General features: G+C 42.3%; 1 protein-coding gene across 1 annotated transcript; it reads left to right on the top strand.

Annotated features, from left to right (window-relative positions):
* The first annotated feature begins 129 nt into the window (after positions 1-129).
* ghrhra (growth hormone releasing hormone receptor a) lies at positions 130-13,394 on the top strand. The gene is made up of 13 exons (XM_076981344.1): positions 130-390; positions 1,210-1,318; positions 3,949-4,056; positions 6,765-6,865; positions 7,187-7,284; positions 7,436-7,568; positions 10,081-10,234; positions 10,400-10,460; positions 10,560-10,629; positions 10,769-10,860; positions 12,577-12,706; positions 13,031-13,072; positions 13,165-13,394. Exons 1-13 carry the CDS (start codon positions 346-348, stop codon positions 13,318-13,320), a joined length of 1,299 nt encoding a protein of 432 aa, XP_076837459.1. The 5' UTR covers positions 130-345; the 3' UTR covers positions 13,321-13,394.
* Positions 13,395-14,296: the final 902 nt, after the last annotated feature.

The raw sequence follows: 14,296 nt of genomic DNA, 5'->3' as shown, positions 1-14,296 counted from the left end.
AACTGCAAGATGAATCTTTGAATATGATGACAGAAATAGCCAGTAAGAGCTTGCTCCAATCGCGTGCTATGAAGACACAGCACCACTGTGTCGGTGTGATTTTGTTCAAACATCAATTGTGCGCGCGACTGTGGTCACATACGAACGGGGCGTCTCGCGACTGTCTGTGTCCGGATAACTGGAGGACACTCAGTGATTCCCACTGTCGCAGGGACGTCCGATTGTGTATCTTCTCGAGGTTAACGGATGGGATTATATTTGCTATCTTGGATAATCAAAATGGTTTGAAAACAGATTTGGTTTAAGCAGAACTAAGAATATTCAATTTATTTGGGACGTTTGAACATGGCCGCGTTTTATCTATGGATTTTTGCGACTTTTTGGAGAACTGTGAGTTTCTGCATGGTTTCTCGTGACTTTTACTGAAATTTTACCATAAAAATTTGGCTCTATTCGTTATCATTTTGATAACGTCTTGCTTGACATGGTTCGTCAAAAACGAGAAGCGCCTACGGTGGTAAAACCTCTTAAGTTCAAACCTGTGTATCTCAATAAAGTTATCTGAAAAAGATGTTTCAGTATTGACATGTTATAGTTTCTATAGGCCTCCTACATTAAAGTCACAGTGATCTATTTGTAATGTTTTCTTTTGTGCATTGAGTGTTTATATATATATCAATACTACATAAAAAGAGAGACTTTAACCTTTTGCTCAACATGTCACTGACTTCTTGCATAAAGAATTTGCCATATGTATTCCTGTCCTCTTTAACTGCTCCTAGAAATTACTACAGCTTTACCACAATATTTTGACATCCTGTGCTGTTGTTGTTATTCCCTTGATTACATCAGTTTGTAATAGACAGTGATCTAAAAAACAGTTTATTCTAAGACCTATTATTTTCGCCAGTTACCAGGGCACACTTTAACAAATGCTGTATTACTGCTTAGAATGTTTTGATCAGTGTCTTGCTGATTAGGAATTGTGCATCTTCTGAGTGAAAGCCCTACTCCTTAGACCCCCCTCCCCCCACTCCATTTTAATGGTATGCACTAGTAAATAACATATACATAACCTCTCTCATGAGAGCATCTGTTGAATGGGGTCACTGACTTTTGTAAGCCACCATTCAGTGAGATTTCCATTCACAGACTGCCTCAATACAGGTCTCTGTGTGTCTCAATCTGGTCTTTCTACTGCGATGCCAGGTGGAGACCATTCATCCAGACTGCGCCATCATTCCCCAGCTCTTGAGGGACCAGGAACTCTGCAATCAGACCAGGAGGAGAGAGCGTAAGAGCCAGACTGGACCGTGGGGTACGTGCACAGTCGCCTGCTTTTGCTTGAGACTTATGTAGTGCTCTGTTCTATCGTCCACTCTAAGATACCATTGAAGGACCATTGTCTCTGCGTTATATTTCCAATAGTTCTGTAGAGAAACACCCTTTTAAGTACATTACTAGGATAGAACTGTATATAAAACATCAGCTACACACTCCATATACACTCTTAGTAAGGTGAGACAAAAAAAAACACAGACAGGGATAACAACTGTTGTTTATGTGCCGTTGTAATATATATGTCATCTAGCAAGAACTTCGGCCCAATTCACTCCAGCCGATTATATATATTTAGTTGTTGAGAGGGTCTTAACCATGGTGCTTTAATTGAGCACGGCACGATGGCACTTCTCAGGATGAAGCAGAAATAAACTGTAACTAGGCTGTGTATTCCCAGCAGCTACTCTGCATTTTCAGGTCATGTTCAAGCATCTGGGTGTAAACTAGGATGTACATGTTTGGAACAGAACTAGGGGGTGGGTGGGGTGATTGTGGGGGTTGTAGTTGTTGTTGGGTGGTTTGTGATGTAGGCATCTGCTCACTTTGCCTGTCCAATCCATCATTTGACTTCACAGTCTCGGACACAAAGAGATTAGAATTTCCATTTTATAATGGCCCAAGTGTCTGTGAGGCTGTTGTGTTTGAAACGCGTGTCTTTCAAAGGAGTCGGGCAGCGTGAGTGTTCGGGCCATTTGAATGTACAGGTTATGTGAGAGAAGATATGGGAATTCATTTGTATTAAAGACTCTTAAGCCATTAAGTCTAATCCTCAGAATGTTTCACAGAGGCATTGTTAATCTGAAATGAGTCGGGACTCTTGCCGATGTCATCTCTCCCAGTGGAGATGAATTAAAGCTCTCTGAATAGAAGTGAGTTTGCGGGAGGGGACGTCCCGGCCGAGAGACAGGAGGAGCTAATTGTTAATGTGTAAATTGTGTTTAGGGGCCACATGGTGGTCGTGGGCGTGTTTTACTAGAACCGGACTACGGAAGTAGAAAGGAAGAGTGAGCATATCAACATTAAGACAGAACATCACATTCAGTCGATTCAGAATGGCCCTGACTTTATATCATCCATATATGTATCAGACACTGCGTTTACTCAGTGAAAGTCTCTCAGACAAAGTTGACTTTCAAAATCTTTTTTTTTTTACAATAAGTTGGCAATATATTGCATAGTAACAATATTTGTAAATAAATTGAAAGAACATAAAATAATATCACAGTCCAAATTATGATCTCCTAAAAATGGCGACAAACCATCTTGAACCTCAGAAGCAGATGACTGTTTCCTTTATTGCCTTATATGGGCATCACATCAATGCCTACTTTTTCTCATTATTTTGCTCTGTTTACTTAGCATCATCAGCTCAACCATCTCTGCAGCTTGTCCAAACAAATGGAGTAGTCCATTTCTTCTACCTACTACATATAGACCTCCATTTATCTTAACTACAGGCTTAAAAAACAAGAGCTATCTTCAGTACACAGTGAGAGCAGTCACATAGGACAAAGCACCTTTAGCCAAATGTGCAGGGTTATCTGAGTATTGTCTATTAATTATGAGGTCATGGTCATGACCTGATGTAACCTTCAAGCCAAGCTAGCTTTGACCAGCTCAGCACCATTAAAACGCAAAAGTTCTTACCGTTATTTTTATGGACAAAAACATCATTTAAGCAAGCACGTCACTGGGAGTGGGTTTTGGGAGTGGGGCCGCAACTCCAATTGGAAGCTAAATTAAATGTTCCAAACGCTCAGCCCTCCAGGCTGAGAGACTTGTTATTCTCAACAGGTAACAGTGCTTATAGCTTTGGCTTTAGCCAACAATAAGTAGGTTGTTGCTCCATTTCCGGAGTTGACCATATAAGATAAGTGCTGTGCATCTAAGTCTCTCATCTAGGTCATTCTTCAAAACACCTGAGTGTCTTAATGTCCTCAAGGCAGATGCAGTTTGAACGCTGTTTTTGTGTTAGTCCCTTAGACTTCTATCTATCTATCTATCTATCTATCTATCTATCTATCTATCTATCTATCTATCTATCTATCTATCTATCTATCTATCTATCTATCTATCTATCTATCTTCAATAGATTATATCTAATATATTATATTTATAGATAACATGAATATAATGTCCAGCTGTCTGATGTACCACGTAGGTCAGGGACAACCTAGAAGTACTAAGCCTTTAGGCTTCTAAATAAGTGGCCGTCTGATTAATGATCACTAATCATGACATCACTTCAGTGACATCACTAATTGACACATGCCGAACTCATGACTTCATGACTGGCCAGTTTTATGTGTAGTTTGGTTCATGTGCCAAATGGGCCTTCAGACATGTAGACATGCAGGTCATTTTGTAACACGGCGAATGTACCTTGGCCAGTACGTGGTAAAAATAACACGTTTTCATTGGTCGTTGCATTGTAGTATTTCTGCTAGGACTTGCCATAAACTGGATGTCTGGTAGTACAACAATACATTTGAAAAGATAAGCAGTATTACACTTGTGGATGAACGGATGGATTTTGAGAAATGAGAGTCAATGGACAGGAATGGTGAAGTGATGTTGCTTGAATGTGTTTTGTGATGTACACCTCAGGTTGCAGGACGCAGTGGTACAACATCAGATGCTGGCATCGGGCAGACGTCGGCCAGGTGGTCAATGTGTCGTGCTCTGAAATCTTCCATCACATCTCCAGCAAGCAAGGTCAGCTTTCATTACTAATAATTCAGTCACTGAAAATGAAGCATCTCCTCTGCAGTGCCTTGGGACAGAATCGACAGGAGGAACCAGAGAGGAGTGGGGTTTTTTTTTTTTTTTTGCTTTCTTTGGATTTGAATGGTCACACAATGGGAACTTTAATATTTTGAGCGATTGTTATTTTGAGCAAAAGAAAGCTATTTCGAGCATTCTTTCTCATCACGTTCTTTTGAATCAGACACTAAAACCTACTTTTGTTTTGGCAAGTATTCAAGCGTAGCCCCTTGGTACTTTGGAAGTATGTTAAGTGGGTCACAGACCTCTGTAAAATCTTTAAAAAAAAAAAACAAATAACCTTCCCTTTGAATCTCGAAGATGCTTCTCGCCATACGCCACTGCCTTTCAGAGACGGCCCAGACGCTCCTGTTTCTGCCGCATTGCTGACGTACGGAGAGGTAGCAGGCCATGAAGCGTTCATTACACAGACGTGTTGTGACCTACATCGGAAAGCTGTATGTTGAATCGCCTCGAATCTGTAGCTCGAGGGAAATCTGCGTCAGGGTTGCGTGACTCCAGGTGTCCGTGGAAATGCGTGTCCAGTGTAGACGTCATGCCAGTTTTACAGATCAGTGGTCTACAGAATGCAATGAAATGGGCAGAAGAGTTTGTTGCACAGAAACCCGAAGGAGCGACCAGGGATCAAAGATCAAAGTTGCTCTACAAACCTCCCCCTTTGTTTCCGTGGGATAGATGCTAAACGCTTACACTCAAGCAAAGGTCCTGATACTTTTATGCAAAATGCCTGAAGTCGGAGTAGAGGAGTCTTTAAAGAAAGTGTTTAAATAAGACTAGAGGAACAAGGCTCTTCTGAGGTGTTTTGGTGTAATATCCTTTGATGCCATTTTTTTACTCCAGGATCAAAAAATGGTACCTTCTGACTACAAAAGCTAGAGCTATATTCTTGCTGTTGGGAAATTGCAAATTGATTCTGAGTATGAAGCTATTAAATTATGGAGAGTTTGCCTCACAATAGCTCAGTGAAACAGAGTTGAATCCAAATCATACTTACTTATGCATTTAAAGGATGCAAATCCTGAGACTGTTTTCCAGTCAGTGACCACATGTGACCCAGCACTGTCATCAGGACAGTGTTTACTGTAAATACTTGAATGTTTTACCTAAATGGTTTGGGGAATCCTCCTTTGAACAGTGCATCAGCACATAGCTGAATCAATATTATCCATCAGGCATGCTAATCACCAATGTTTTTGTGGTTTATGTATTTTTAACACCGCTTACTGTAAAATAATGTGTCAAAAGGCACTGGATCAACCTTACATAACAAGTCCTTCAGACCTCTTGGGAGTATTTGTACTCCTAATATCTAATATTTGGGAAGATATCTAATATCTTCCCAAATTGTACTCAGTTGACCAATGAAAGCCCTTTTTATTCCATTATTAGGCTTGATCTGTATCCAGAACGTTGGCCCTCTGTTTCCTGCAAATGTCTAGCAAGATGTGAGAAATAAGCAGGATCGGGGAGATCTGAGCTAGCAGAGTCTATATTTTCGTCTGTAGCGCTGGATGGAGTGAGATGAATTTTAGAAGAGCAAAACATATTGATCTAAATGTTCCTGAAGTCTCTGAAGACCCGTGTTCAATTGTACGTATTCTTAGTCAGGTAACTAAAATCTGAAATCCTCATGAGACACGGGATTACATGCTTTTTATTTTTTTAAACATGCTTGGGTTTGTGTCAATATTCCTAATTCCACTGCAAGTGCTCAGAGGATACAATGAACTTTTGTTTGGAGAAGAGTTCTTGGACATAATCCCATAATCCCACTTAACCTCACTAAGGCCTTCATCACAGACATCAGGCAATTGAAGGATAAACCAAATAGTAATGAACTGTCACATACCCCTCCCACACACACACACACACACACACACACACACACACATACACACACACACACACACACACGCCCTACTTCTATTTGTTTAATTAAGTCTGTCTGAAACACAGTATTCTCATTGTTTTGTCCTTGTAAGACACTATCCTAACATTAACAAGGACAACAAGAATAATACAATACTCATGCAAAGAAGATTAAAATACACATTCATTGGGATATGTTATCAGAAATAAATCCCACAACATGACATAAAACAAATGAATACTATTGAAACAAGGCTTATAAAATACCTTTGCAAGCAGATACACATGTAACATCATAAAATCCAAATTCTCCAAAAAGAATATTTTATTGTTTCAAAATAAGGCCTGACTAGTTATTCTACAGCAGGTGATTTCTGCTAGATTTATTTCAAGACCAAAGATGGATGTCCATTACTTAAATGAAGACACAGTGTTCTTCCATTACGTATTAAAGTACATCTTTAAGCAACCTGGATTAATGGGATTCTGGAAGAACACTGTGCCATTTTGTACTCTGTGTGGATCTCCTCCTCGAGGCCTCAAACGCTGGGGCATTTACTGTGATACAGTGGACACTTTCACTTCACTTTCACTTGCTAACAGCTTAATATCTCTAAAGGGCAAACAGACTTGGCACTGAAACTGGCGATCTTAGGTAGATAGCTGGTGTACTATAAGTGATTACTTTGGAATGTTTTGGCATTATATAAAAAAGCGCAGTCATGCGCAGGAAGAGCTGTGAATTATTACTGATATGCCGAAGCTTACAGGTTACGTATACAGGAACTGTACGGCGGAGGGCTGGAGTGACCCGTACCCACCGTATGGGGAGGCCTGTGACATTGGAGATGATATGGAGCCCGATGCTGAGGTAAAGGGACTTCGTGGTGGCTTTGGAGAGGTGCCTTCTTGTACCCCCACCCCACCCCCTTCATATCCTTCACCCCCCACCCCACCCCCTTCATATCCTTCACCCCCCACCCCACCCCCTTCATATCCTTCACCCCCCACCATGTCCTGATGGTCATCTCAGATATGGCCTTCTTCTCCCGATGATGACCTTGCCAATGCTTGCCATAGAAGGGATAGATAAATGGATAGATAAATGGATGGATGGATGGATGGATGGATGGATGTATCCTATGAGCCCTGTATCTGAATGCGGTTTACCCTGTTCTTGTTTGTTGTCCAGACAACCTACTTGTCAACATTCAAGAAGATGTACACAGCTGGATACACCACATCGCTGATATCACTCACAACGGCCATCATAGTCTTCACCTCCTTCAGGTAAATTGATGTTTGTTGTCCTTTGAACATTGTTAACCTTTAATTAACACACAGCCATTAAAAACAAGGCCTAATTATAGGTTTTAAATGTGTCATTAATCTCAATTAGACTAAGTACCCGTTAAGCTCTAAAGCATGACGTCCATTACAGGAAGTTCCACTGTACCAGGAACTACATACACATCAACCTGTTTGCTTCCTTCATCCTTCGTGCCAGCGCGGTCTTCATCAAAGATGCAGTTCTTTTCTCCGATGAGTCTCTGGACCACTGCTTCATGTCCACAGTAAGAAGAGAGAGAGAGAGAGAGAGAGAGAGAGAGAGAGAATGAGTGGGTGAACAATGACACTTAACTCATCTTTCAGTATTTCAGTACACATAAAGCTAAGTATGGTTTGAACACTGTTTGGGAATGACATAAGAGAATACAGTAATATAGTTAACGTGACAGTTATCTCTTACTGTGAGGCACAGTGACAATAATGTATGACATAAGGATCCTGTTGCTAATGAAATGAGAGTAGGAACACAACTACTAGGGATCTAATGATATATACTCGCAACACTGAACACTTTATTAGACATGCCCATCTAGTAGTGTATTGCACCTCCTTTGGCCCTCAGAGCTGCAGTAATTTCGTTGTGGCAGAGATCCCACACGTTGGGATCAACAGGCCTCTGTTCTTCTTCATCCCAGAGCTGCTTTATAGGATTAAGACCCGAGGACTGAAAAACTAGAACCAGCGGGACCGGCCCACGTCTGTATGACCCTTGTGCCGTAGTGCACCGTCCTTCAGAACGTATGCTTCTGCCACAGGGTGACCAGCTGCCAGGGACGGACTTGTTTGTCCACAATACTGAGCCCCTACTGCTTTATATGTCCTACTGTCCAACTGTCCATCCATAGGTGCTCTCAGTATCTTTGCACGAGGAGACCCCCTACCAGGGTGGCCGTTTATTAAACGCTGGGCTCGGGTAGTGTAAGTTTATCTTAATGTATCCTAAGGGCCGGACTTTCAGGACCTGTTGACATTGGTTGACTAAGGTTGTAATAGAGATTAAAAAAAAAAAAAACATGCTCCCATTTTGGTACTGTTTTTCTTAGTCTGGTAACAAAAGGTTAAAAGTACAATATAATTTTTACATTTTCCAAAAATGTGTCATATTCCAGTATCTCTCAGATGGTGTGATCAATAAATACCCCATTATGTCCCAGAGAGGATCCTGCTAATGTTCAGTATACCCATTTTTGTACAATGGTCTGTACATTGCAAGTCTTTGATGACTTTTCCCAAATCCACATAAGACGTGGGATTTCATGTTCTCTCTACAAACACGCCCGGGTTTGTGTGTCCCGCAGGGAGGGATTCCAAATTGTCTCGCGTGCTTTACTGTCCTGCTGTCCAAATGTCAGGTGCTCATTCCACAGGTGCTCTCGACGTCTTTGCGAGAGAAGACTGGCCGTTTTTGAAACGCTGGTTGGGTCCTAATGTGGTCTGAGCCTGATGCTGATTCATGGAAAGCTTACACACCTGCTTTTAGGCTGTGGTCTGGCTTCACGTTTTGCATACAGGAAATTCAACCAATCACAAAAGGCCTCTGATAAAGTGATCATTCATACAGTGTTTATAATGTACATGTAGATTTCAGATGAGAAACTGCAGCGTACTGTAGTAAAAGATATTGAAATTGTAGTGACGTTCACAAGGTTTTCAGAGAAACAGGATGTTTAGGACAGAGGTCCTTCACCAGCTGTTTAAGCAAAGTGCTTCAGTTTATGTATGTATGGACAGAGCATGTTATTTATATGTATAAACCAACACATTTTCTGCAAACACTCTACATCTATTTACAGTATTGCCTGGAATGAATATACAATACACTGTAATACTGTAATACTCATATGCAGGAATACAAAACACAAAATCATTTAAAATGGGTTAAATTATGGGGGTTATCTTCATATGTTTGTAATCCTTTTTCTCCCTTTACCATTAACATTATTATTTTATTGTTTTGAGAACAAATTATAGCCACGTTGGTTAAATACGCTTCCTGCTGTGAATGCTAACACCAAGTGGCCTGTGTAGAAATGGCAGCTAATGGCGATGGTAGCTCAGTGCTTCAGGTCCAGGTATGTCCACTAAACGCTGTAAACACAGACACCAAAACAGACCTTTTTGTTTGTGGCCAATATGTGGCATAAAGTTAGAACTAGGGCTTATGATTTACTTAAGAGACAAGCAGAAAAGAATAATTTACACAGAAATGTGTGCGTGTGTGTGTGCCAAGCACAGGAAGTAGGAACAGAATGTCAAATGAAGCCCTGAAAAATTAAGAAAACCCTTCAAGTGGGCGATTATTGCACAAACTGTGTGTAACGGTACACTGCTGCCAAACACCCTTCCTAAGCGTATTTCATTCCTGCCTGTGGATGTGTTGGATAGATGTAGACTGTAAATGAGAATCCATTTTTTTATGAGACATTGACCTTATTACAGTCCTCCTTGGCTGGAGAACACATTATATGATTATAAACACACATGTATAAAAAAACGAAACAGGCATATGCTCATCTTTCACATTTCTGGTATGACGGCTTTCAAAGTTTTGTGTCGATCTGCGATTTTCAAAAGAAAATAATACACTCAGAACTGTGGGCATTCGTTAAAAAAACATCCCCCTGGTAATTATATCCTGCTTGACATGTTTACTAGCTGACTTGTACACCGAGAACAGCGTTAATGTGCTCGGATTGTTTTGACTTCAAAGTTTGCGCACTGTGCTGTCTTCTCCAGATGGCGTGTAAGTCTGCAGTGGCCTTCTTCCAGTTCAGCATCCTGGCTAATTACTTCTGGCTGCTGGTGGAGGGCATGTACCTGCAGACGCTGCTGGCGCTCACCTTCGTCTCCCAGAGGAAGTACTTCTGGTGGTACATCCTGATTGGTTGGGGTCAGTGCCTGATTGGTTGGGGTCAGTCTTAAGTCCAGATAAAAGCTTGTGGTTAATTAGCTTTGGAGAAACTACACCACCCTGGCATGTGTTTTACCGTTTATGTTCTATGGGTATTATTAATGGAGTTGGATTGGTGACAAAGCTCTGTTTTCTGTATTGTAGGTTTACCATCACTGGTCCTTGTTGTTTGGGTTTTGACTAGAAAACTCTATGACAACCGAGGGTATGTTGACCTTTGACACTGAACAAATATGTTCATCCATGACGTTTCTTTTCTGTCACCGGTGATGGGTCTTCTTCCCTCCCCCCCAACCATGTACAGGTGCTGGGATGACACTGATGATACTGCCATCTGGTGGATAATCAAGGGACCTATAACAGCGTCCTTGTTTGTGAGTAAAGATGCAGCTTGTAGTTTGGCGTAAGCTTCATTGCAACTTCTCCAGTTCATGTAGTGCCCGTCTGACGGTGAGGGAGGAGTTGGTCGTTGGGGTCAGGGGCATAATTAGAGCTGCATTCGTGTTCTATCAGGCAAACATGATCATCTTCCTGAACGTGATCCGGATCCTGGTCCAGAAGTTGAAGTCTCCGGGTATTGGTGGCAGCGACACGAGCCACTTCATGTGAGTTGGGCCAGCGACTTTAACAGCGAGCAGCGTCCATGTTAGCAGTGTGACCTGCAATGCACCGATGAACACCAGCTACTGCAGAAAGACTTACATGTACAGTACTTCAGAACAGGATCTGATTGCTGAGCTTTCTTGAGCATTTTGGGGAGGGGGGGGGGGGTGGTAGTGTGTTTGGATTTTTTCAGCACTAGACACTTAATGGCAGGGGCTACAGCTTAGCAGAGCGTTAGCTGAATGTAGGATGCAAGAGAGTGACTTAAGGCTCAAGTAAATATACTATATTTATTATTCTGTACTATATACTATACATTTAATCATGTACAAGAGTGTTTTAAGATTGCCACCAAAATGGCCGAAGACTTGCAATTATCCAAAATTACACTGAAAGGAGCAATAACAGTTTCCCAGTGTTCCTTGTTTACATTACAAAACAGCCATTATACTGACACTTAGTGGCCTGAATATGTCAGAGTGTTTGTACTAAATCTGTTTTAAATACAGCCACTAAATGTGGGGGAGATTCACGCTACAGAGCAGATACTAGTTCACTTGATGACAACAAAGAAGGTCTAATTCTTCATTTCTTGTGAGCTGCACTTTATAGGAAAAAAAAATCTTTCTTAAACAGTGTTTGTCACATAATGGCGGTATAAATGATTGCTCCACACACAAGACACAATCAGCAGGTACACTGTGTGTGTGTGTGTGTGTGTGTGAGAGAGAGAGAGAGAGAGAGAGAGAGAGAAAGAGATATGAGGACCAGTGCTCCTGTGCCCTCCTCAGGAGACAGAGATTGTTTGTGCCAATTAGAGCATGGCTTTGTGGGCATAGTGCTCCAGCTGCTAGATGATTTTTCATACACCAGTGAAACCCTCACCAGTGAAACCCTCATACCACACACCACCCTGCAGCAGTGGTTTCTGTCTTACCCTCCTGTCTTACCCACCTACCTTATCGTTTCTTCCCTATTGTGAAATGCTAAACATCTAGTTGGAGCAAAGTGATTTCATACAACAGAAGGAAAGAAAAGAGCTTTAGAGCATTATGTCTGACCTTTCAAAATACCACAGTTGTACTTTAGCTGTGTAGATGTAGTTATAGTGTAGATGTTCTCACGAGGACAGAATTCATTGTCGTTAATTAAAAGCCATTTACTGTGACAACAGCAAAAAGGAAATGCTTTAATTATTCATAACCACTGAAGATGCCCCTGACCTTACTGTCCTGAAATCAATTTTCCATTATTCTCAAAGCATTATCTCTGTGACAAGATCTTTGACACTATCTTTCAGAACAGCCTGGCGATTGTCAGTCTACCATGACATTTAAGCCTTTTTTAAACGCTTAACTAAACCCGTTAAGCTGAAGTAAAAATGGAAAGTTCAGATATTCACTCAAATCAAAGTAAAAGAGGCAACAGTGCATGAAAAAAACAGAAGCAACTAAACACTCCGGTGAAATGTGGTTTGATATCCTCTCTTAACTGCGATGGTAAATTGTATGCAGATTGTTAGCACTCAATGTAACTCAGTGTTCCCACCCGAGAAACAGTGCTTATGCTAATGAAGTAGTACCGCCATGTAAGATAAGCCAATTACAGTTAACATGGAAATGACAGCATGGAAACGACAGGTCACATGACTGACAGGTCACATGACAACGACGCCCTCCCTCCCTGCCTGAGCCTGGTCTGTGTGCGTGTTTTGACAGGAGGCTGGCCAAGTCCACTTTGTTCCTCATCCCCCTGTTCGGGATGCACTACACCGTCTTCGCCTTCCTGCCCGAGACCACGGGCCCGACGGTGCGACTCTACATCGAGCTGGGCCTGGGCTCCTTCCAGGTGGGTGGGTCTGCGTCTCGTCTGCCTTGGGGAGGGAGGTCTGGGATTTTGGGCAATATCGGGGGGGTTCAAGAACACGTAGCATCACGTCATGGTAGTTTAAGTCGCTTTTAATAGGAATGTTTATGTTTGAGGTTGCGTTTGATGTTTGAGGTTGCGATTGATGTTTGAGGTTGTGTTTGATGTTTGAGGCTGCGATTGATGTTTGAGGTCGTGTTTGATGTTTGAGGCTGCGATTGATGTTTGAGGTTGTGTTTGATGTTTGAGGTTGTGTTTGATGTTTGATAAGGTTTGGTGTTCGATAACGTTTGATGTTCTCTCCAGGGCTTTGTGGTGGCTTTGCTGTACTGCTTCCTGAACGGAGAGGTAAGCGTGCGTGAGACATCTCCCTTCTGCCTCTGCTCCACACTGGGTGTTGCAGGTACACTTCACGAATAACACTCCCCGCCCCTCCCCAGGTGCAGACGGAGCTGAGACGGGGCGTGCGCAAGTGGCGCACGCAGAGTCGCCTGAGTCCCGGGAAAAAGCGCCACGTTACCGTCACGCAGATCACCGTGCTGGAGAGGGCGGAGCCTCTGCCGACCGTTTACTCTGCCAGAAACACGGTGGTGTGAGGTGGCATGACCAGCCACACCTCCAACACCCCGCCCCCCGTTCTGCATCCGCATCCAGGCAGAGCGGGGGCAGGGGTGGGGGGGGCGCATAGGGGTGGAGTCACATGTAGCAATACCAAAGCGGCTCTGTAAATACAGGGTGGGTCGAAGGAAGCCCCAGCCAACCATCACGGGAAGAAGGTGTCCGGATTCAGAAGGATAAAGTATGGGTGTTCTATGGCTAGATGGTCATTTTTTTATCAGAGTAAGCAGAGGACAACAACCAAAAGATAGCCAAAGGACTTTTGAATAGCGAAAACAAATGAAGAACTGTCAAGGGACACATTAGGTGGGAGACCTACTTCAAAATATTCTCTACCAAAGAATCCTACAGTGTTTAAACAAAGCAGTTTATAATGCTCTTAGACACCAGATTCTGTTAGAAAGTTGATTTTCATAAATCCAGATTTCAATTGCCACTTTATCTCCAAAACACAAATAAGTTAGATTGTGTGTTATAAAACAAGTGCTGTGAGCAAATGAACATTTAAATGTGATACTGGCCGTCTTCGATATAGGTCAGCCTAGTTAATTCGACTAATGACCCACAATGCACCACTGTGGGCCAGAGGCATCTTAAGACCTAGCGCTTGCTTCAGTGTCAGTGACTAATGTTGCAAATGCTCTTGTGAAGTCTGTACCGTAGTTACTATTCAATGCAACACACCATCGTGGCTTTGCATCCAGCTGTAGTGTAGCAGCAAACATCAGTGGCACCGGCACACAGCACTGTGTACAGTTACACAGGGAAAAGGGTTTATGGAAACAAACATATGTAATATACACATACAGCAGGCTCCGTATTGCATAAGTGGTGTACTGTCAGGGTAATTTTGCCGGGACTGTAGCATAGGCCAGCGTGCTTAGAGTTCAGCATTTATGTGTGTGAGGTACAGAACAGGCCAACATGTCTGGAGTGTACAGTGTTCGGTTTACA

Source organism: Brachyhypopomus gauderio, chromosome 19, assembly GCF_052324685.1.
Source record: "Brachyhypopomus gauderio isolate BG-103 chromosome 19, BGAUD_0.2, whole genome shotgun sequence".
NCBI lineage: Eukaryota > Metazoa > Chordata > Actinopteri > Gymnotiformes > Hypopomidae > Brachyhypopomus > Brachyhypopomus gauderio.
This window is presented reverse-complemented; position numbering and strand designations above follow the sequence as displayed.